Source organism: Gracilinanus agilis, chromosome 3, assembly GCF_016433145.1.
Source record: "Gracilinanus agilis isolate LMUSP501 chromosome 3, AgileGrace, whole genome shotgun sequence".
NCBI classification, from domain to species: Eukaryota; Metazoa; Chordata; class Mammalia; order Didelphimorphia; family Didelphidae; genus Gracilinanus; species Gracilinanus agilis.
Genome location: NC_058132.1, coordinates 318329760 through 318354610, shown reverse-complemented (window position 1 = coordinate 318354610; position 24851 = coordinate 318329760). Strand labels below are relative to the sequence as shown.

At 41.0% G+C, this 24851-nt stretch overlaps 1 protein-coding gene across 15 annotated transcripts in view; it reads left to right on the top strand.

The window, feature by feature from the left end:
- BIN1 (bridging integrator 1) overlaps window positions 1-24851 on the top strand; it is a 147744-nt gene that overhangs the window by 77535 nt on the left and 45358 nt on the right. For all 15 annotated transcript variants that reach the window (XM_044669946.1, XM_044669949.1, XM_044669947.1 and 12 more), the window contains exons 3-5: window positions 15678-15732; window positions 16518-16612; window positions 23789-23884. In XM_044669946.1, the coding sequence (XP_044525881.1) occupies window positions 15678-15732; window positions 16518-16612; window positions 23789-23884 (246 nt within the window). The remainder of the gene's footprint in view (window positions 1-15677; window positions 15733-16517; window positions 16613-23788; window positions 23885-24851) is intronic.

The following is a 24851-nucleotide window of genomic DNA, read 5'->3' as shown; positions in this document are numbered from 1 at the left end:
CCATGGATTCTCTCTGTACAGCATCTCTGTCATTTGGCCCCTTTTCTGTACTCACGTGGCCTCCACTCTATTTCAGGTTCATAAGCATTCTCACATGGGCCATTGTAATAAATTCCTAACTAGATTCCCTGCTTCTGGCCTTTTCCCTTTTTTAATCTGTCCCTCAGACAACTGCCAAAAAAATCTTTCTGAAGCACAGGTCTGACTCCATCACACCTTGATTTAAAAACCTTCTGTCTCTCCTTGTATGTAGAATGAAAAACATAGTCCTTAATTTATCATTCAAGGTCCTCCATAATCCGAGCCATCCTATTTCTTCAGCCCGATTTCATACTGTTTCCTTTCACACACTCAATATTCTAGGCAAAATGGACTTCTAATTGTTCTTGATCTTCTCTTGTACACTTACTTTTTTGTGCCAGCTTCATCTTGAGTCTAGAATAAATTCTGTCCATATCTCAGTCTGCTGACCCCCTTCTCTTTCTTCACGTGCCATCCCCTCCAGGCAGCCTTCCCTTATTGCACCTCATTACCAATTGAAAGGGATTTCTCCCTCCTTAGATCATATAGTCCTTTGTCTAACTCTTTTCTTTGCCCTTATTAGTCTGCCTTGAATCATCTTTGTATAAACGATCTTTTACCTTTATTATCTTATAAACTTCTTGAGGGACTAGACTGTGTCATCTTCATAACCCCTCAAGGCTGAGTACAGTGGCTTGCACCTAGGATTGGGAAGGAAAGAAGCATTTATTATGTGCTTTTTATATGTTGGGCACTGGACCAAGCACTGAGGATACATGTGAAAGTAAAAAGAAACTGGTTGTACTTGTAGGGAGTTTACAGTCTAATGGGAGAAAGCAATGTACAAAAGGGAACTAAGAAGGTGTGGGAGAAATGGAGGTAGAGGGAGATGGAGATTTTTTTTTTTTTAAAAGAAAGGACTCTGATTTTTAATAGTTTTGATTGGTAAAAAAGTTTAAGCCTTCATAGCAATCATTTCAAAAATGATTATCTAATGTTTCATAATTAAATTGCACACAGCCTAGTCTTGGTATATAGAAGGGAGCTGAGTTTGCAGTTCGTTGTAATCAATCCTAGAAGCAGGGAGTCAGATTCCCTTTGGTCTTTTAGTTCTGTTCATCTAAATATTGTGTGTGGGTGTCCCTGGGAAGGAGACATGACTTTAAAGCACAAGAATCAGAAGCAGAGATGGAAGAGGAATGAAATCTGGACAGCTTTGGCTTTTCCACAAAAAGAGATCTCAGGAGGAACTCAACAATGGGAGCAGGGAGGCTGGCTTGGTAGAAAGAGAGATTCCAGAATTAGAAGGCTTCCTGGGAGGTGAGGGTGGGGATGGGGGGGAGTGGGGAAGTTGGGGCAGCTAGATGGCTCAGTGGATTGAGATTGGCCTAGACATAGGAGTTCTGGATTCAAATCTCCCTTCAGATACTTCTTAGCTATATGACCTTTGGGCATTTCACTTAATCTCTATTACCTAACTTTTACCGCTCTTCTCCCTTAGAATCAATACTCAGGATTGATTCTGACAGAAGGTAAGGGGTTAAAAAAAAGTCTTTCTGGGTAATTGGATATTCTAGGGCAAGGAGGCTCTAGGTGCTAAGGGAAATTCTAGAAAGAGACAGCAGCCAAGGTTTTGGAGTCTAGAAGTCAGGAGCACAGCTGGGAGGGGATCACTTAGAAAATGATAAATCAGTCATTAATCAATGTATTTATTAAAGGTAGACATTCCTACAGTGGGGGAAGGGAAGATGAAATTATATGATCAGAGATGAGGAGGTGAGAAGCCTTGGTCAGAGGATGGCAAATGGACCAGTCTGGTTGGAAGAGAAGGGAAGTGTAAGAAGGAAAACTGGAAAGATTAGTTAGACCTGGATTATAGAGGACCTTCAAATGCCATTCTGAGGAACTTGGATTTTATACTTGGGAGAAAGAAGACTGACTCTAGAGTCAGAGGGACTGTGCTCAAATTCTGCCTCTGACATTACCTGTGTGATCTTGGGTAAAACCCATGTCTCAATTTTCTCCCATATAAAATGAAGGTGTTGGACTAGATGGTCTCTGAAGCCCCTTACAGCTCTATCTAGTTCTGTACAGAAAGAGACCATCTGGTCCAATACCTTCATATTATCTTTATATATCTGTGTGTGTATATATATATGTTTATGATCCTTTAGGTCTTTGGTTCTCAGTTTTTTTTTATCTTTTTTTTTTAATTTTTTTCTAAACCCTTGTACTTCGGTGTATTGTCTCATAGGTGGAAGATTGGTAAGGGTGGACAATGGGGGTCAAGTGACTTGCCCAGGGTCACACAGCTGGGAAGTGGCTGAGGCCGGGTTTGAACCTAGGACCTCCTGTCTCTAGGCCTGACTCTCACTCCACTGAGCTACCCAGCTGCCCCATTTTTTAATTTTAAACCCTTAACTTCTGTGTATTGATTTATAGGTGGAAGAGTGGTAAGGGTAGGCAATGGGGGTCAAGTGACTTGCCCAGGGTCACACAGCTGGGAAGTGTCTGAGGCCGGATTTGAACCTAGGACTTCCCGTCTCTAGGCCTGGCTCTCAATCCACTGAGCTACCCAGCTGCCCCTCTCAGTTTTTTTTTTTTTTTTTTGTTCCTCCTATTGCTTTCAATAACAGGACCAAAATGGGTCATTTACTATGTTAATCATGATATCTTTAGCAATTAGTTACTGCTTAAGGTGACATTAAAGACTTTTTTAGCATGAACCCCTAAATGGGGCTATTGGCCATGAAAGTTTTGTACCAGGACATGATGAAACATATGATGAAAGTGGCTTATTTTAGCAACCATGTGTTTAGGACAGATTGGACAGAGGAGACACTAAAGATGGGAGGGAAGCCAGTTAGGAGGCCAGTATGGGAGTGATGAGCAACTGAAATTCAGTGGTGGTAGTGGGATTAGGAAGCAAGAGAATTTAAATGTGCCATTTGGTGACCAATTGGGTTTTGGAGGTAAAGGTCAGAGTGGTGGGAAAGATGAGGTTTTGATGGAGAAGTGATGATACTATTAATGGAAACAGAGAAGTTGACAGGGGAACTTGTTTGGAGGAGAGCCTAGGTAGAGAAAAGATCGGAGAACTAAATGTTGGAGAGTGTGCTCAGCCATGCACAATTAGACATGAAGATGATGACTCAGAGAAAGAAACAGAGAAGAGATGATCAGAGGTAGAAGGAGAATTTGGAGAGCATAGCATCATGAAAGCCAAAGGAAGAATTTCAAGGAGGGGTTAGTTAAAATTGTCCAATGTGAGATCATAGGCTAGATAGGGGGTCTCTTAACTTAGCCTGAGGCCTTTCCCATGATACCTTCTAACTGGAATTTTGGTGAGCTAACCCTGCCTCATGGCAGGGACTATTCTTAGAAAAACTACAAGAATCCATGCTAAATGTTATATATACTTAAAATAAAACAAGCTGTATATAGGGATTCATAGGTATTCACACTGTCATAAGTAATCTTTATTTTCTGTTTTTCTTTATAAGTTATTTGTCAGCTTCAGAATAATTAAAAAAAAGCAAATTTAATTAAATAGAGACTGAGGAAAATAAGAACAACTGTATAACCAAGAATCCTGGTTTTGAATAGCTCTAGTACATTGTTTCTCAAGCTTTTTATTCTAAGGACCCATTAAGACCACTTTGGGCACTCCCACAAAGAGTTTTTTTATAAGTTCTACCCATAGACATTTATTATATTAGAAATTTAAAAGTATTAGTATTATTATGAAAATATTTTGACCTTGTAGGCCTCCAGAAGGGTCAAGGAGCCCCCCTGAGGCTCCCAGGCCACACTTTGAGAACTGCTACTCTAGTAGAATGAGTGGCATCCTCCTTCCATGCCATTTCCCTGGTAGAACTGAGGTGGAGATCATCTCTTCCCCTGTCTACCTTCTCCAGAACTCTCAACATCCTCTTATGGAAACATACAGGGCTGCTCTGTAGGAGCCTAAATGGAGGTGCCCCTTCTCCCTTATTCTAGATATCTCTCTCCAGAATTCTCAGTATCTTTCCATAGGATCCTGATGGAGATTCCCTTCTTCTATGGATAGTACCTAGGCCAGACTCCTTCTTGGGGGGATTGGCTCTGACTAAGTGAGCTGAGGGATGAGATCAGAGCCCAGACATCAAACCAAACTAAATATGAATGGAGGAAGAGTGAGTACATGGAGGGGGAAAGGGTTTTGCCAGGGCCCTAAGAAGAGGAACTTAACACTTATATATAGGCCAAACTATATATACTATTCACTTTCCAGTTTCTACTATACGAGCCAAATTTACTGCCATGAATCAGACTTGATCATTTGGGATGGATAGGGGAGAGTTTCCATTAAATTGCTGAAAAGTTCTTTATCGAAGTCCTGGAGTTTGGGGTTGTTTATATTGGAGGCAGGAAAATTTGAGGACGACTTGAAATCTTTTAGGGGATAGGCAATCAGTTGTTTGTAGTCAGTCAGCATTTTTCTAAAGTGCTAGGATTACAAAAGATTTTAAAAAACAGTTCCTGCCTTCAAGGAGACAATATGTAAACATGTAAAGGAGAGATGACATGTAAAAAAAAATTAGTTATATGTAAGATACAGAATAGATGGATGGTTGTCTCAGAGAGAAGGAAAGGCCTTCTATAGAAGAGCAAGAGAGAAGAGATGGGATGAGATTGGGTAAAGAACTTTTAGACTCTAGGAGGTATTAATATTTCCCCAAACCACTGTTACTGAGTTCCCTTCCCCAGAGATCTTATATCCAAAAATAGTTATCTTCCTGTCTCTTTCGAAGAGCGGGATATGGTCGTCATAGGCCTCATACCTCCCCTTAATTCTCTCTCAAATGGAGAAATGGAAAAAGCATAATTCTGCGAAGAGAAAGTCATTAGTCATGGGGATCATTTGCAGCCCCTCTCTGCCTGCCAAAAGAGAGAGGCCAGACCCAGTGAAGGAGGAATGGACATCTGGGACCTTGAGTAAATAATTTAACACCTCTGAAGCTTCAGTAATCTCTGTTCTGCTTGCCTTTTGGGGAGTACTCCAGGGCTCAAATTAGATCATGGATGTGAAAGTAATTTAGAAAGTTACAGTTGTAAGGTGATTCTGCTATACTTTTCTTTTAAAAGGCATCAATATTCAAAATTTAGCCATGAGATGAAATGGAAAAGGATGGGGAAGAATAGTGTTCCTTGGGAAGGAGGTCAATTTTCCTTTGTGGTGTTTGGAGGGTTTTCTTGTCATTTTCAAGAAAAGCAAGCCAGCTTCTCAGACTCCTGCCACTAAATCTCTATTCATCAGCCTCTCAGTCTCCATGTCCATCAGTCTCCATGTCTGTCAGCTCTGTGTTCTCTTATCCCTTGCTCCAAGCAAGTCAGATTGCTGATTTTAAGTAAGTGGGCCTCACCTGTAAGTTTAGAGAAGGGATTTTTAATATGGGATCTTGAATATATTATTGGGGAGTGGTTTTTGAATTTTGGGGGAAAATTATGCCTTTATTTTTGCTATCCTTCTTTTTGAAATCCTAAACATTTTATTTTGTGCATTTAAAAACATTTATTTTTCTGAGAAGGAATCCATAGGTTTCTCCAAATTGCCAAAAGTTCTGTGGCACAAAAATGATTAAATATCCTTGATTTAGAAGTTTTAGCTGTATATTGTACACAGAGGTAGTATCTCATGGGCTTTTGGTTCTATTGAACACATTTTTTTTAAACCCTTACTTTCCATCTTAGAATCAATACTGTGTATTGGTTCCAAGGCAGAAGGGTGGTAAGGGCTAGGCAATAGGGGTTAAATGACTTGCCCAGGGTCACACAGCTAGGAAGTGTCTGAGGCCAGATTTGAACCTAGGGCCTCCCATCTCTAGGCCTGGCTCTACTTAGCCATCCAGTTGCCTCTTGAACACATTTTTAAGGGGCAGCTAGTGGTTCAGTGGACCCAGGCCTGGAGTCAGGAGGACGTGGGTTCAAATGTAGCCTCAGACACTTCCTAGCTGTGCGACCCTGGGCAAATCACTTAACTCTCTGTTGCCTAGCCCTTACCATTCTTCTGCCTTGGAACCAATACACAGTATTGATTCTAAGATGAAAGGTAAGGGTTTTAAAAAACCAACAACAAAAACCCTCCTCTAAATAGAATGTTACTTGTGTAAGAAAGAGCATGCTAAAGGTATTTCCTCAGGGTGGGTCATTGGAGGCCCTACAGTCCTTTCAGGGGCTGCTTAGGCAGTAGCTACACCGCTGCTTTTGGCTTTCCTCCATCAACAGATGGGTGGACCAGTGTGACAAGCAATTGGCTGCTTGGGAAAAGTCCTTCTGATTTTTTTGCTAGTTAAGTGATGGAGAGTACAGGCAGAGAGGAAGCCAATGAAATCTTTCTGGAGCCTTTATTTGGGAGTCAACCTAACAAGTAGGTAGAGCAGGTGGTTGCCTGGGTGGTAGGATTTGAAGGGGCCCTCTCTACCTGTCACAGTGCCTAAAATGCTACTATTTGCAATTTCTTCCTTCCAGTGAAACCTTGCCTTGTCTACACTCTTCTTTAAAATGCCAACACTACTGGGGAGTGGCTAATAAGTTACAGCTCTGACACTTTAGGTTGGATGAGTTTCTAGGATTCCTTTTCTCCCCAAATCTGGAGCCCTGATAAAACATGAGAACTTATTTTTTGTAGGGAAGGGAATGGATGAAAGCAGGGATAAAGAGTGCCATAGGGGGAGGCAAGGAATACCAAAGACAACTTTTGCCCCAGTTTGGTGATTGACAACAGGGAGACAAAATAATATCTCTTCTGTGGCTGCTAAGCATGGGTCAGTGCTCGAATCACTCCAGGGATTCTAGATAAGGTCTGGTTGGTCTTTGGAAGTTGTTTTCAACTCTACTCCCCTGTGGAGTGTGCAGTAACCTTATGGCTCCCTGTGTCCAGCAAGTGATTAAGTGATTATGCTTCCTTGGTAGATGCCCGGGATAGCCCAGTGTCTGGGCTTTGAATAAAGCTAGAGCACATTTTCCTTTCCATCAGGCCTTTAATAGATTTTGAATGTGGACGATGAACTACATTCCCCCCTAGTCCCTGAAAGGAGACAGAAACACTTTATCTTTTGTGGCAGGGGGTGAGGTTTGTGCAGAACAGTCCTGGCCTTGAGTTGGACAATGAGACAAGGGCTAAAGTTAGCTAAATGACTGCTCCTCATGTGTGCTAGGCTATAGCTCTTCACCACCTGGTGTGTGTGTGTGTGTGTTATCTGAGCTGTTCAGCCATCATAGACATAGGTTCAAGGGGCACAGATCATTTTGGAAATGGCAGGATGGATGGGATATGTCAAGCAGGACCTGGCAATCTGAGGGAGGATATGAGGATTGGGCACAAGACTCTCTGTGACCCTTCCATTTGCATGAGAGTGTACATTATTCACAGTTCCCCACCCTTATCCTGGCAGGGACCTTGTGGGGCCAATTCTGAGGGACTGGGTGGAGAGAAATAGAGCAGGTCCCTTGGGAAGAGAAGTGGTATGGAAAGGAGGGGTGGGGTATCCTCTTTGTTTTCCAGGGTTGCTAACACATTTGATAGGGAGTTAGGGGAGATTCTTTTTAGGTAAGTATATCCAGTAGTGTGAATATTACCCCATTTGTTCCCATAGAGCTTGGTAGGTCCTTAAAAGGGGAGACACTTACCTCCCTTTCTCAAATTCCACAATAGTAAGACCATTTCTGAGGCTTAGACTCCTCTTTTGCAGAGCGTGGCTTGTGTTAGGGGAAATATAACTTAAACTCTTAGTATCATTGCAGTTTGGTGGAAAGATTATTGAAGTATAAATCAGGAGACTTAAGTTGGTTCTCTATTGACAAATTTGGAGAGTCACTTCATCTTTTGTAAAAATATTCATTTGCAAAAATATTAATTCAGCAAATATTTATTAATTAAGTACCTGCTATTTGTAGAATACCATGATAAGAAATCAAAAGATAAGAGAGATTCCCCCAAATATATTTTATTGATGTTCTTTGACCTTTTTTATTTTTCTATTTTCTATTTATTTTTATTAAAATTTTTTTTTTAGCAATTACATGTAATAACAAAATTCCACATGTTTTCTGAAGTTATATGATCAAACTTATCTCCCTCCCTTCCTTCCCTTCACCCTCCCAGAGCTGGCAAGCGATTCAATCTGGATTATACATGTATTATCGCACAAAACATTTGCATATTGTTCATTTTTGTAAGTGAATAATCTTATAAAACCAAAACCCCACAACATAAACCCAAATAAACAAGCGAAAAATGGTATGCTTTGATCTATATTCTGCTTTGTCCATTTAAAAAAAAAGTTGAAAACTTTTGTTGGAAACCTCCTTTTACTTGATAATACAACACCAGAGTTCTACTTGCATTCCCCAATGAAGTTAAAGTCCCTGGGTGCCATAACTTTCTTCTGTTTGTTCTTTCTTGGGGCAAAGCCATTAACTTCTAACTAGTTGGACTCCTAGTCAAATCCCGTACTTTGGTACCCCAAAATGGTAAATCTTCAGGGTTATAAGGAACTAGAGCAAGTACTTAGCAGAAAGAGACTTAACTCAAAAGACAAGATGACTTATTTTTTGATTATTTAAGGGAAAAGACAAGATTCCACAATCATTTACCTCCTCTATCCATTCTCCTGTGAGACCAAAAAGAACAATTAACCCCCACCCAAATCCTACAGAAACTTGGTTTAGCAATGATGTACATAGTGTTTTGGCTTAGTAGTTCCCCACCTCTCTTTCATCAGCGAGAAGGCGTATGTCTTTATCCCTTTTTCTGAACTTCATTGCTCAGAGATTTTTTTAGTGGTCTTCATTTGCATTATTCTATTAATTCTGCTTATAGAATTGTAAGATTTAGAGCCAGAAGGGAATTTCAGAAGTTATCCAGATTTAAGGTTTTGGTTTTAAAGGATTGCTCTTTTACAAAAATGAATAATATGGACATGGGTTTGAGTGATATTTTATGTATATGTATGTATGTATAACCTAGTGGAATTGCTTATCAATTCTGGGATGAGGGGAGGGCTAAAACATGAATCATGGAAAAAATAAAAAAAATTAAAATAAAAAAGTCATCCAGTCCAACTTGCTTATTTCATGGATGAAGACCCTGAGACTTACAAAAGGTTAAAGGACTTGTCTAAGGTCACACAGATTTTAAGGGACAGAGCTGGGATCTGAACCCAGGTCCTGTGACTCCCAAATCCAGTACACTTTCCATTTCACTGCCTCATAGTGACAATTCACTCTGCATCAGTTCCCAAAGAATCCAAGTTTAGCTAAGACATATTGTCTGCCATCATGGAGCTAGTGGCATAATAGGAAGATAAGACATAAAGACATAAGATGCAAGTCACACAATTTGAGAGTTTGAAAGAGTCTCAGAGGCCATTTTAGTCCAACCCAGAAAAAGAATGGAATTGTCAGACAAGTAGTAGTCTATCTTTTACCTGAAGACCTCAAAAGAGGCAGGAACCCCCATCATTTTCTTAGGTAGCCCATTCCACTTTTGGTTAGCTCTAATTGTAGGGAAGTTTTTCTTGACATCTTGCCTAAATTTGTCACGTTGCAGCTTCTACTCATTACTACAGATTCTGCCTTCTGAGTCCAGTTGTGTCCTCCTCCTCATCATCTTAAGTAACCTCTTTTGATGTGCCAGACACTGTGCTAAGTGCTTTACAATTATTATCTCATTTGCTTCTCACAATCATCCTGGGAGGCAGATGCTATTGCTTTTCCTATTTTACAGATAAACAAACTGAGTCAAACAGAGGTTAAGTGATTGCTGAGAGTAATGCAGCAACTAAGTGTCTAAGGCAGAATTTGAACTCATTTTAAAATTCTTCTTCCTCATGATAAATTTTTGAATGCTTGAAGTTAGCTCATACTTCCCTCCTCTTCCTTTTCCTCCCCAGAGTCTTCTCTTCTCCATATTCAACTTATCATCACTATCATAACTTGAGGCACTTCACCATCCTAGTTGCCCTTTTGAACACTCTCCAGTTTATTAATGTCTACCTTTAAAAAAAAAAAACCAACAAAAACCCTTACCTTCCATCTTAGAATCAATACTGTGTATTGGCCCCAAGACAGAAGACAGAAGCAGTAAGGGTTAGGCAATGAGGGTTAAGTGACTTGTCCAGGGTCACACAGCTTAGGAAGTATCTGAGGCCACATTTGAACCCAGGACCTCCCATCTCTAGGTCTGACTCGAAATCCATTGAGCCACCCAGCTGCCCCCTGTCAATGTCTATCTTGAACAGTGGTGACCAGAAACAAACACAATAATCCTGATAGGTATAATGAGGGCAGAGTGTAGTGGTACCATCATTTCCTTGTTCCTGGAAGCTATGCCCTTCTTAATGTGGCTTGTGATTGAATTAGCTAGAGAGTGACCAAAGTGCTGGTGTGATTTATTGGGTTCTATGTGTAAGGCGCCATGCTGGATGCCGTTCTGGAATTAGCATGGAGTCAGAGGCCTGGATTCAAATCCCTGCTGTTACTGAATACGTGACTGTAGGTAAGCTGCATCAAAGCTTGGGGGCTCTGTTTCTTCCTCTGTGAAAGGGGCACCTTGAAATTTAGATTAACTTCAGATTAAAGTAGTGAGGCTTGGTCCTAGAAAATAGATGATGAAATCCTACTCCCTTCCTTTTGAGAAGTAGGAGATGGGCCCGTGTTTTACTTATTAACTCATTTCCTTTGTTACAGGGATGGGGTCAGTGATGGGTGGGTGGGTGGAGGGATATATAGGGAAATGATTATAGAATAAAAACAAAAGGTATCAATTTTTTTAAATTAAGAGAAATGAGGAAGCTAGATCGGATGGTCTTTCGGTTCCCTTCTACCTTAAAAGTTCTGTTCAAAATAACACAAAATACTTAAGAACCTTTGTCTAGCCTCTCATTTTATAGAAAAGGAACTGAGTCTCAGAGAAGAAAAAAAATACTAGGATTCGAAGTCACATTCCTTGAGTTCTATTCCATTGTTCTTTATATCTTGCCACACGCACCATTGCTTATTCAACATTCTGGATGCAGTCAGAGGTCTTCAGTTATAGGAACAGAAAAGTGAGGAGAGGGAGAGGGAGTTGGGAGAAGCAAGGGGGCATCAGAGGATCCAAGAGACTCATTTGGAGGAGAGTCCAAAAAAATTTTCTTTATTTGCCAAAACAAGGGTTGCCTCCCATATGTTCTCAGAGACCTTAAGGCAGTTTTTCTTAATGTTACAAAATCCTTGAAACCAGGAGTTCTTTACATGAGGCCCATGGACTTAAAAAAAAAGCAAACAAATGAACAAACCCTTATCTTCTGTCATGGAATTAATACTAAGTGTTGGTTCCAAGGCACAAAAAGGGGCGAGGGAAAGGCAATCGGCATTAAGTGACTTGTCTAGGGTTACACAACTAGGAGGAATTTGAGGCCAGATTTGAATCCAGGATCTCCTGTCTTTAGACCTGGCTCTCTCACTGAGCCACCACCTAGCTGCCCCTGTCCATAAACTTAAAAAAAATTATTTTATAACTATGTTTCAATATATTTGGTTTCCTTTTTAATCTTATGCAACCCTGGCAAGTCATTTAGTTGTCATTTGCCTTGGTTTCTTTTTTTTGTAAAATGTGGATAATAATAGCACCTCTCTTGCAGGGTTGTTGTGAGGCTCAAGTGAGATAATAATTGTAAAGTGTTTAATAGCACTATATAAATGCGAACTATTATTATAGTTTTATTTTATGCATTTTAAGCATTATTCTGAGAAGGAGTCCATAGATTTCACCAGGCTGCCTGAGGGTTCCAGGACCCAAATAAGATGAAAAAAAATCTCTGTTAAGTCTACCTGGGACACTCATTAGCTGGACTCAGCTTGTCAAGTTCCTGCCTCAAAGAGTTCTGGTCCGCTTAGGAAAAGTGTCCTTGTCATTGGGGCTCAGAGGTGATGCATGTTAGGCTAACAACCTCTTTTCTTTGTCTGTGCTATTAGAAATCTTTCTCCTTGTGTGAAATAACCCTTGTCCTTCAGTACCTTCATTGGAAATGGGTTCTTTGGCAAGAGGGAAAGGGCTAGGAAGGCTTTTTGGACTTTCAGTGGGAGCTGGGGAAGGTCAAGTCTCTCTTCAAACATGCTTTGAAAAAGTGACCTGAGATTGTTGGCTGAGCCTAGAGACCCATTGCCGGGTGTTTGGCCTTGACCCTAGAGATAAGGGGGAGCCAGCCCTGGGTGAATGAAAGAGAGAAGGGGCCCTGGGACGATGGACTTACCTCCTCCGCTCTGTGCCCCATCCAGATGGTCACAGAGTGCGGAGGGTGACCTCAGAATGTTGGCCTCCTTGGTCCTGAGAGTCTCTTGGGCAGCTCTGGAAGAATAGCAGGCACCATTTGGATGCTCAGGTTTTGCTGGGAGTACAGCTGGCTGGATTGTTTACTGCCCTGCTTGGAGTTGGGGCTTGGACGTGATCACCTCATGGCCAGGGAGAGATGGATGGGTTGACTTGAAGGGGCCCCATTTGGGGGAGTGTGTTTCAGTGTAATGGTTGCAGCTGGCCCTGCTTTGGACTTTCAGGGGAATCTCCAGGCTGGGTTTCCTTGCACATCTGTTTCCTGCTGACAGAAGATCTTTGTTCACGGGCACAAGAGGAACGTGACGGGCCCTGGTACGGGCCAGCTAGGCTCCCCCCCTCCTCATGAGCTCAGTGTGAGGCAGCAGTGTGCTCCTTCACTGTGTCCACGAGCGAGGCTACCATGGAGTTAAGAGTTCATTGTGTTGGGGAGCATTGCTTGGGGGTGACCTTCTGTGTAATCATAACAGTTGACATTCTATAGTGCTTTTAAGGTTTACAAAACACTTTACATACATTCTATCAAATGAGCTTACAAGGACACTCTCAGTTAGGTACAACAGGTATTATTTTTCCCATTTTATAGAAAAGGAAGAAAGTGACCTCCCGGAGCCCATTGAGTAGGGCAGGAATTTGGGTATAGTGAAGGGAACCTAGCCAAATTGTTTTTCTAGGTTGAGCTATCCTTATCTGACACATGGAGAAGCAAGACCCGAGGATATGGAAGGTCAGAGGAGAAGGAAGGAGGGGCAGGGAGGTGGGGCATGGGATAATGGAGGAGAGGATGTAGGAAAAGAGAGAGGGAAAATGCAGAGAGAGGGGAAACAGTTTGGAAAAATATCTGTGCATTTGAAATCCAATTAACCACTTTAAAGTGTTGGACAAAATGCAGGCAAATCAGAGTGAGTCATCATGGATGCTTGGTCCCAGGCTTGGCAGTGGTAGTCATTCAATCAATCCCCAAACTCTGATGAGGCCAGCCAGTGTCTCCTCTCCTTGGGGGCTCAGTCTGAGCTAGTGTTGTGTTGAACGTAGATGACTAGGATACTCTAGAATGCTTCCATTCTTCAAGTAGATTCCACTAGATAATGGTAGCTCACACTTTTGTAACACTTTGAAAAGTACTTGCCTAAAAACAGCTTTGTCAGATAGAGAGGAAAAGTAGTAACACTCCTATTTTATAGATGAAGAAACTTAAGAGCTAAAGTGAATTTAATCTTAGTCATACAACTGGCAAGCATTGGAATTGGGCTCAACCCAGGTCTCCTGGCTTCAAGTCCAGTATTTTTTTTTCTTCTTAAATATTTCTAACTTTTTTTAGCTGCCTTTTATTTTGGGGTCATATTCCATCTAGCCCTCCTTTTCCACTAGTGAGCCATCCCTTCTAAGATAAAAAAGAAAGAAGAAAAAACTATTCAGCAAAACTAAGCAATACATCGACCATGCCTAATAGTATGTATGTAATATGTAGTATGTAATATGTAGTGTTCCCAAACTCTGCAGTGGAAGAAGGGTGGTAGATTTTCTCAATGCTTATCCAGGGTCAAACTTGGTCATTATAAACACACAATATTTGGTTTCCTCCCCCATTCCTCCCCGTATGTTTTGTAAAGCAAGTAGCAGAGGTATTATTATTCCAGTTTTAGAAATGACTTGAGACCCAGGTTGAATGACTTGCTGAAGGTCCCATAATTGGGAGATGGCAAAGCCACGAACTCTATGTCAGATCCAGAGTGGCATTCTTCCTGGCATCCTCACTGGTCTGTGCTTTAACAACCCATAACAGTCATAGTCTCTCTCCCTCCCTCCCTTCTTCCCTCTTCCCATTCCCTCCTGGTCTTTCTCTTTCTTCCTTCTTCTCTCTGTCTATCTGTCTGTTTGTCTGTCTCTGCCTGTCTGTCTGTCTTTCTCTTTCTCTCTCTCCCCCTCCTCCATTCCTTCTTTGTCTCTCTTTCTTCCTCCTTCCTTCTCTGTCTTTGTCTCTCTGTCTCTCTCTGTCCCTCTCTCCCCCCCCTCCTCTACTCCCTTTTTGTCTCTTATCTTTCTTCCTCCCTTCCTCCCTCTCTCCCCCTCTCTCTTCAAACCTTTCCCTTGATTTCAGATACTTTCTAGCTGTAACCCTGGACAAATCAGTTAACCCCAATTACTGTACTTCTGCCTTGGAACCATGCTTAGTAGAAGATAACCAATCTTCTGTCTTAGAATTGATACTGAATACTGGTTCCGAAGCAGAAGAGTGGTAAGAGATAAGCAATGGGGGTTAAGTGACTTGCCCAGGGTCACACAGCTAGGAAGTGTCTGAGATTTACAATGATAGTCTTTTGCATTTGTGCTTTATAATTTTTTTAAGCCTGTCCTAACTCGTTTGAGCCTCACTGCAACCATGTAATGTAGGCAGACTGGGTATGATTATCCTCATTTTATAGACAAAGTGAACTAAATTTCCCAAGGTCATATAGCTAAGAAGGGCTGGTACTAGGACTGGAACTCAAATCTTGTGAAACCCAAAAGCCCTTTCTTCCATGACACACAATCCCTTGAACACATTATGGACATTTTTGCCTTTGTGTCTTGCTCCATGCATTTCCCTGCTCTTGGAGTGACCAGATTAAGATTCTAGCTACACTGCTAGAATCTTGATTTTTCCCGTTCCACGAGCCTTTCCTCGGCCCTTGATGATCTTCCTTTGCATTTGTGGTCATACAGGGGAGGCAATGGATAGAGAACTGGACCTGAGGTCATGAAGACCTGAGTTGGAATGTGTAATGGGGAGATCTTTAGAACCAACCTGACCGCCTGGGTGCTACTTCTTAATCTCCCCATTACAAATGTGACCTCAGGTTCTTACTAAATGTGGCACCCTGATAAATCACTTAACTTCAGTCTACTCCAGTTTTCTCGTCTGTAAAACGGTGATCAAATGAGATGATACATCTATTATGTAGTACTTTAAGTACTACATACAATAATTAAGAAGTACTTAGCTCATAATAGATGCTATGGAAATGTTTAATTCCTTCCTTTTCTTCATATGGCACTTGGCTACGTGCTCCCCTGTGTGCTCCTGGGTGATGATCTTTTCTGTCGTGTGCCTCATTACTCTAACAAGGCTAATAGCTCCTTGAGGGTGAGGACCATAACTTGTACTTCTATACCCTACAGTGCCTACCCCTGTTCTGAGCACCTAATAGGTATTTAATAAAAACTCGACTGAATGTATAAAATAGGAGTTGGGTGGAGGGCATGAATCAGCTCCTGGGATGCAGAGATGTTGACCAAGAGTTTGTGTTTGTCATTGCAGACAGAAGGGACCAGGCTGCAGAAGGATCTCCGCACCTACTTGGCATCTGTCAAAGGTAAGGAAGAAATTTTTTTGCATGCATTTTCTTTGGTCAGAACAAGGGGCAGGATTTCCATGACCTTTAGGACAGCCTATGTCTTTGCAATTTTGGGGTCTGGGTGCCATCTTTGATTTTTTTTTTTTTTTGAAGGATGAATGAAGGTTCTTAGGTACTTTGGCTAGGCATATTTAGCTGAGGTCTCGGCTATTTTTTTTTAAACCCTTACCTTCTGTCTTAGAACCAATACTGTTGGTTCTAAGGCAGAAGAGTGGTAAGGAATTAGGCAGTGAGGGTTAAGTGATTTGCTCAGGGTCATACAGCTGGGAAGTGTCTGAGGTTAGATTTGAATCCAGGACTTCCCATCTCTAAGCCTGGCTCTCAATCCACTGAACCACCCAGCTGCCCTGAGGTCCTGGCTATTTTTAATCCTTCTGTTAATCTGAGAGGACAGCCTGAAGGCAAAGACATATTAGGAATTGCCTCCAGGTTTGTGTTTATATTGGCTGCTGATCCCCTTAGATTTAGCCGAAGGAATGGGCAAAAGAACATGCATCTGGTAGGCCAGGACTTAAGGGCCCTGACTAGGTGGCCCTTTCTCTTATATTCTTATTCCATTTTTATGGGAAACATGACTAGGGCTTGTTGCAGGTGGAAGCCTGGGCCACCAATGGGTGGGATCAGAAGGAATCTGAGGAAGTGGTAAAGGTTTGGGGTTGGTGGGCAGGAAGGAAGGAGGAACCCCTGATTCCTCCCCCTTCTGTCTGTGGGTTTTGCATTGAGCTCTTCTGTGTCCTTTTCAGCAATGCATGAAGCATCGAAGAAGCTAACAGAGTGTCTGCAGGAGGTGTATGAGCCAGACTGGCCTGGGAGAGAAGAAACAAATAAAATAGCAGAAGTAAGACTATGGTCTGGGCTTGGGGAGCAGGGGAGTGGGAGGCTAGGGGAGAAAGGAAATGATAAAAAAAATGGGGATGGAGGGTCAAGATGAGCCTAGCCTGGGGTGAAGACAAGAAGCTCTGTTATCTTGATGGGGGAAAGGGAAGTATCTCCTCATGCCTATATTTCCCTATCAGTGGAAGCGTATTTATCTTCACATGTTCTTCTCCTGGACTCTCAGGTGTATATCTTCTTTCCTTTGAAAGTATAGGGAAGGAAGAGAGAATTAAAAATAAAACCTGGCCAAGAATGAAATGTGGAAAGACCATGGAAGTAGGGGGTTCAGAGATCTCAATTCTAGCTCTGCCCCTCTTCAGTAGTTTGCTGTGTGACTGGGACAAGTCATTTACCTCTTTTGGCCTCAGTTTCCTCATTTGACAAATGAGAAATTTAAACTAGATATTGGGTAAAATCCTGTTTATCTCTTAGCTTCCTTATTTGTAAAATGGGGAGAATGCTGGGCAGCTAGATGGTACAATGGATAGAGAGTTGGCCCTGGAGGAAGGAAGACCTGAGTTCAAATTTGTTCTCAGATACTTCCTAGCTGTATGACCCTGGGCAAGTCACTTAACCTTGTTTACCTCAGTTCCTCATCTGTCAAATGACCTGGAGAAGGAAATGGCAAACCACTCCAGTATGTTGGCCAAGAAAACCCCATATGGGTTCAGGAAGAGTTAGACATGACTCAAACAACTGAATACCACCTCCTTCTTCTTGGGGTGGTTGCAAAGAAAATGCTTTATAGATTTTTTTTTTAATTAGAATTTTTTTTAACCATTGTCATCTTAAGGCATATTTGAAGTGAGAGTTTTTATTATAGAAACCTAGAGCAAACATGTCTGTGTGTGCATTTATTTTTCAGTACAACCATGCTAAGTCCTGACTCCCATCTCCTACTCTCTGTCCAGTCTCTATATTTGACTTTATCCCTTCCTCAAACTTTTGGAGACTCTCAGTTTGACTCCATTCTCTCTATACTCTCAGTTAAGAGGCCCAGAGTAGAACTGGAAGAAGTTCATAAATGCCTTTATAGTCTCTGTTCGCTCTGGAACCTCCCTCACTCTCAAGGTGGGTTGGCTGTCTTATAGAAAGGGCCCAGGAGAGAGAATAGACACAGAGAAGATTAAGCCATTCATTGAATGCCTACTCTGTGCCAGCTGTACCTAAGAATTCCTAGTTACTAGGAATGCAACTCTTCCCCCCCCAAAAAAAAGTGGGGGGCTGAGGTTGTCCTAGCTTAGGGGTTTGAAGCTATTTGGGTGTCTACTCTTAAGTCCAGCCTCAATATGGTGGCATCCTACTCCTCCCTACGCAGGAGTAGATGGCAAATCAGGCTGTCTAAGGAAGGGGTGAACTGGCCAGGGTTGGAAACAGCAAGTCCAAGCTCCCTGCTGAAGATTAGTGGGGATCATGCCCCTGAGATGCCTCTTCTCTTCCAGCCCAAGTAAGATGAAGACTCAGTCTTTTTGCCCCATCCCCAATTACATCTCTCTCTTACACATAATTGAACCTTAGATATATGAATATCCCTTTCACATTTCGTCTTTCCCCATTGTGGTTTCAATGTATCATGGGTCCATGTAGGAAATTAGTTTTTTTAGATGACACAGAAAAAATTGAGAGATAAAACATATGTATATTATTGTGTAACACCAACATATTTTTTCTTTTAATGCCATAAATATACACAATTTCTTTTTTAAAGTTGAAAAAAGTAAAAAAACTAAAATTTGCAAAAAGAACTTGAAAGCCAACAGAAGACACACAAAGGCTAGAAATGTTAAGGTTGACCTACACATAGCCTATGGCCAAATACTTAACTCAAATTTTATAGTAATTGCTGGAAACACCCCATAAAAGGAAAAAAGAAAAACTTTAGACTTCTTCTCTGGTGTGAAGGGAGAGCCAAAAACATTTGATGTGGATTTTCCGGATCTCAGGGGCGCTCCACTTCTCACCCAGGGTTTTGGAAGGAATGCCTGCTTTTCCCTTCTAGATTGTAAGGTCCTTGAGGGGAGGCTTTGGTCTTATTCATCTTTGCATCTCCCTCTGAACTTAACACATACTTCAAGGCCCATGTTTTCATCAGCTCATGTGCCCCTTCCATTGGGAATTTTAGCATTTTGTATATCTTTATGGTTAGCTGTAGTTAGAAAATATCATCATTGGATGGCCAGCTCTCCTCTCAGACTGGTCCTTGGATGACAGAAAACCAATACCTCCCTAGGCACATATCTGAAGTCTTTCCAGGTTGGTTGGACCCACAGAATCACCCCCCACCCCCAAACCCTTACTTTTTTATTTTTATTTTTTTATTTTGAATATTTTCCCATAGTTATGTGTTTCATGTTTTTTCCCTCTCTCCCAAACTCCCCACCCCCCATAGCCGACATACAATTCCAGTGGCCAAACCCTTACTTTTTGACTAAGACAGAAGGGCAAGGGCTGGGCAATTGGGGTTAAGTGACTTGTCCAAGGTCACACTGCTAGGAAGTGTCTGAGGCCAAATTTAAACCCAGGCCCTTCTGATTCCAGGCCTGGCGCTCTATCCACTGAGCCACCTAGTTGTCCTCTGCCCTGGATGACCTCATGTATAATCTTCAAGTGCCCAGAGCCATCTTCATCACATGATGGGCCATTGCAGGACTTTAATGAAGAATTTGTACCTAGTATGTGCTTAATAAACATCTGTCGAATTGATAAAATCTCAGTAGGGGTGACCACATCATTAAAAAAAAGAAAAAGAAAGAAACAGGGATTGGTGAAAATAAACTGAAAGGAGAAAATTAGGAGGTGAAATATTTCAGGACTCTACCTATAAAGCTGGAAAGGACCTTAGATCCCTTCTTGTCCAAACCTCTCAATTTAAAGATGAGAAAACTGAGGCCAGACAAGGGATGTAAAGTGACTTCTGCAAGGTCACAAAGGGAATCAGCATTAGGATTGGAGTCTAGGCTGACTGACTCTTTTGGTGTGCTTTCCCTTGTTTACCAAGCCTCCTGCAATAAAGTCTTACTTAACATCTGAAAATAAAAGCCACAAGAACGGATACAACATAATCTGTGGCTTTATGCAAACATCAGAAGGGACAATTGGTTTAAGGCTTACTGAGTGCTTTCCATATAAGGTTTCTCTTGCTCTTCAGTCCAATCGATTTTCTTTATTTCGTTATCACTTAACTGATAACTTTGTTTTGGAAGCAGATGTTTACAAACAAATTTCTGATTGCATTTGATATAGAAAAGACTATTGGGGGCAGGGGAAGGGGGAATATGATGAGTTTGATTTTTATATCAAATCATCTGGCCTGGAGAAACATCTTTTTTATACAAGTGTTGAAATAAATATTGCTACTGTATATTTAACAGCCAAAAAAAAAATCTCCCAGTCAGTTATTTAGCCTTCAATTAATTTTTATTCTATTTTTCCATGGTCCCTTACTAAATATAGTTTTAATTGCATTATGAAAAAGATACATTTGAAAAGGATGCATTTGATATTTCTTCTTTTCTGCATTTAACTATAAAGTTTTTGCATCTTAATATATGGTCTTAATGTAACAAACAAACATTAATTTAAAAAATACCGAGATAGGTATTATCATTCCCATCTTATAGATGAGAAAACTGAGTCTAGAGATGTTAAGGTTACATGTTAGTTTTAATCCCAGGTTTCAGCAGGCTCCAAATTTAGCATTTTTTCCATCATATCATGTTGACTTTCTAACTGTGACCCATCTTGTTAAGTTATTCCTTAGTTATGGCCCTGAGGAAAATCCATATGACTTTTTATAAGGGTTCCTCCAGACATATTTTCTAACCAGGAAAGAAAAGACAGAAAAGTCAGAGGAGTTGGACAGTCAGAAGTCTTTCTTTAAGGTAGACTATAAATTAAATGAGAGAAGGCAAGAGGGCAGATTGGCTGACCCAGCAGCAAGAGAGGCATTGGGAGTTGATTCCTCATTTGCTGAAGGGTTGTTAGAGGCAGAGAGAGGGAAGACACAGAGAGAAAAACACAAGCCAAGAGGGAAAAGCTAGGGAGATGGGGGCTGAGTAAAGGAAGTAGTATAGATGACCAGCCTCTTACCACAAAAGGCACAAAACAATCCTTCTTTGATCTGCCGCCCTCCTCCCAACCTCATGGTCAGAAGAGTCAAATATGGATGGAGGTTGAAGAAGGGTGATTAGAGGGGCACCAGCAAGTCTCATGCCTGAAATCTTACCTTAGGAAATTCATTCCTTTTCGTCTTGAAGGATTTTCTAGCTTCAAGAATCCCTGACTAAACTACAGATACCCCTGGGAAAGAAAGAAGAATGGCAGCTGAAAGCAAGGCAGTGGGGTCATAGGACCCAAGAAATAGGATCTTGGCTCTCGAGCATCATTAAAATCAGGAAATGGGTACTGACATGGGAAGGTAGAAAGTGATAAAGAAAGAATCTTTATAATTTTTTTTGGAGGTCCTGCCCTTAGATTCTTTCTCCTCCCTTTTCTCCCACCTCTCAGTGCCACTGTCTAACCGCCAAAGGTAAATCCTACCCTAAAACTGAGAGAGTCCAGACTGAGAGAGGGGTATGATATTCCAACAACCAGTGGGAAGGTCAAACATGGTACCTGCACACCCACACAAAACAGAGTTGGTAATGGAACAGCCCCTCTCTTGGTTAGCCAGGTAAGGCTTTCCAGAAGGGCTGGAATTTCTCGAGCTATCAGTTGTGGAGTGAGATGAAATCAGGGAAGCTATTGCTTCCAAAGATTCTGTCCTGCCAAAGCTCTTGCCACTTAGACAGCAGATTTTTTTTTAGTTTAATTTAACAAACATGTATTAAACACATGCGATTAACTACAAAACACTGTTCTAGATAGAGAGGTAACCATAAGTCCCTTATCATTTTTTTAAATCTTGACTTTTTGTCTTAGAATGTAAATTAAGTATTGGTTCCAAGGCAGAAGAGCAATGAGGGCAGAGTAATTAGGGTTAAATGACTTGCCCAGAACCACACAGCCAGAAAGTTTCTGAGGTCAGTTTTGAACCCAGGACCTCCCATCTCCATCTCTATTCACTGAGCTATGTAGCTGCTCCTTATCATTTGTAATTATGAGGTGATCGAATCTTAGACAGCAATTTCTGAGTCAACAATCATCCTGAAGCATCACCTTTTAGAGGAATGTGGAGAGTGCCTAGTGTGGCTAGTTCTGGGCATGGGGAGGTGCAGTGATTTGAATTCTAGTACTGGCTCAGCCCTAGACTTGATATGTGGCTTTGGTCAACTCATCTGACCTTTAGTCTTTTCTTAAAAGAGAGAGAACTTGGGAGAGCAACTAGGAGAGAATATAAGGAAATAAATATAAAATCAGAGATCACCATGAAAATAACCAGGACGATAATAGTCTCCGCTCAGAGATATTATTCCTTTCCTCCAGACCAGAACTTGTCTTCCGCATCTTCCCAATGAATATTCATCCCTTCAGTGCCATCTCCTTTATGATGTCTTCTCTGATTACTCTAGTCTACACAATTCTCTCCATTCTCTGAACTCAAATTATTCTACTTGTAGTGTAAACCATATAGAAATCAATCCTTTATTCTAAGTGAAGTCAACAAGCATTTATTAGTTCTAGGTCCTTCCTTCCTTCCTTCCTTCCTTCCTTCCTTCCTTCCTTCCTTCCTTCCTTCCTTCCTTCCTTCCTTCCTTCCTTCCCTACCCCCCCCCCCCACCCTAGAAGAGTAGTAAAGGCTAGGCAGTGGAGATTAGATGACTTGTCCAGGGATACACAGCCAGTAAGTATTTTAAGTCACATTTGAACCCAGGACCCACTGGCATTTAGGCCTGGCTCTCAATTTACTGAGCCACCAACCTGCCTCTCCCAATTTCTTTTGTTTTCTTTAATTTTCTTTTTTTGAAAATCCTTACCTTATGCCTTAGAATCAATACTATGTATTGGTTCCAAGGCAGAAGAGCATTAAGGGCTAGGCAATGGGGGATAAGCAACTTGCCCAGGGTCACACAGCTAAGAAGTGTCTGAGCTAGGTTTGAACCTAGGACTTCCTGTCTCTAGGCCTGACTCTCAATCCACTGAGCTACCTAACTGCCCCCTCCCATTTTCTTTTAAAAATAAAGTTTTTATTGGCATCTTTGTTTTTATCACCTAATTTCCTTTCTTTGAATCCTTTTCCCTCCCCAGAGTGTCATCTCATACAATTGAGATTTTTTTTTTTAAAGAAAAAGAGGAAGAAGAAAAAGAAAAACAATCAGTATATGGGGAAAAACATCTGATGATATGTGCAGTAATCTACACTTGAAATCTATTTTTTTAAATCTTGATTTTGGGGATAACTAGGTGGATAGAGGATCTAAATTCAATTCTTTCCTCAGATACTTCTAGCTTTGTGACTGTGGGTAAGTCTCTTAACACCAATTACCTAGCCCTTACCACTCTTCTGCCTTGGAACCAATACTTATTATCAATTCTAAGACAGAAGGTAAGGATTAAAAAAGTTATTTTAAGTAAGTTTTTATTGCTGTCTTTTTTTTATATCACCCTAAATTTTCCCAGTACCCCCCTTCCTCCTGATCCCAAGAGAGCCTTTCTGTGTAATAAATATTATTTTTAAAGAGAAAAAAGAAAAATAAGGGGAAAAAATCAGCCAATATTAGCATCCAAAAAAATCTGAAAATATATGCATTGTTTCATACACATGGACCTCCTACCTTTGTAAAGGGGTGGGATGGAGATGTCTTCTCTTAGCTCTTTCCAGCTATGCATGTTATTTTTAATTTGGTTAACTTTTACAAAAAATCTTGTGGTGTTTCTTTGATTTCCATTGTTGTAGTTATTTTGTATGTTTTTTGGGGTCTGTTTTCAGATTTTCCCCAGTTTATAGCAGCCCACCTATTTTGGATCTTAGTTTCTTCTTCCTTAAACTAAGTGACCTCTTCCCTACCTTCCTTCCCCCAGGTCCTCTGGGATTAGTAAGAATATAAATTGCTTATATGTGTATATTTTAAAATTCATTTTTAGTTAATCTTAATAAAAATAAATTTAAAAATAAAGTTATATACCATGAGTGGCTCCCATGGTCCTGGGGAGTTGGTATTGGGCATATTCTGACCACTTGTGTTTAAATGTGCTCTAGAACAATGACCTGCTATGGATGGATTACCATCAGAAACTGGTGGACCAGGCGCTTCTGACCATGGACACTTATCTAGGCCAGTTTCCTGACATCAAGGTAAGAAGCCAACTTGATCCAAAAATGGCTGCTCTCTGGGGATGAGGGGTGGGGAAATTGGGGACAGGGAAAAGAAAATATAGCTTTGTAGGTAATCTCATTGGCTCGATGGGGGGAGGTGGGGGAGCCACAAGGATAGTCCAGATGAGAAAGTTGATTCTCCTTCCTTAATTAGTTCTGTGGTCTTCGAGAAGAGCTGAGTCAGGGATCAGAGTATTGGCACTCTACTCTACAGAGTAGAGGCACGCTTGAGATTGTAAGATCTAGGCCTGAATGGGAGAGGGGACAAGGAGCCTATACCAGGAATTGGCACATTCTGAAGGAATGAAAAGGGAAATCAGGAAGAGTCTAATCAAGATGTAAATTTGTGCTTTAGCCTAGTTTGTCTCTCCTCTCCACCATTCTCATCTATCGTCTTTCTCTTTTTACTTTCTTCCTTTTCTCATTTTTTTTATTTCTTTCTTCTCTTTCTTCTCCTTTTTTGTGCTTTCTTTCTCTTCTTCCCTTCTCTTTAGACCTTTTTCTTCTCCTTCCTCTGTGTTTCTACTTCTTTTCTCTTTTCTTCCTCTCATCTTCCTTCCTTCTTTTCTCCTTTTACTATGTTTTCTCACTCTTTTCTTTCCTATTGGTTCCTTTTTGTTTTCTCTTCCCTCTTTTCCTTCTTTCTCCCTTGTTTTTCTTCATTCTTTGTTATTCTTCTCTTTTCCTTCTTTCTGCTCCTTACTTTTTTTTTCAAATTGTAAATATGTTCTTTAGCTTAGTTTGTTTTTCCTCTCCACCATTCTCTATCATCTTTCTCTTTTTTACTTTCTTCCTTTTCTCCTCATTTTTTTGCTTTCTTCTCTTTCTCTTCTCTTTGAACCTTTTCCTTTCCCTTCTCCTTCCTTTTCTGTGTTTCTACCTTTTTCCTCTTTTTCTTCCTCTCTCATGTTCCTTCCGTCTTTCTTCTCTTTACTATGTCTTCCCC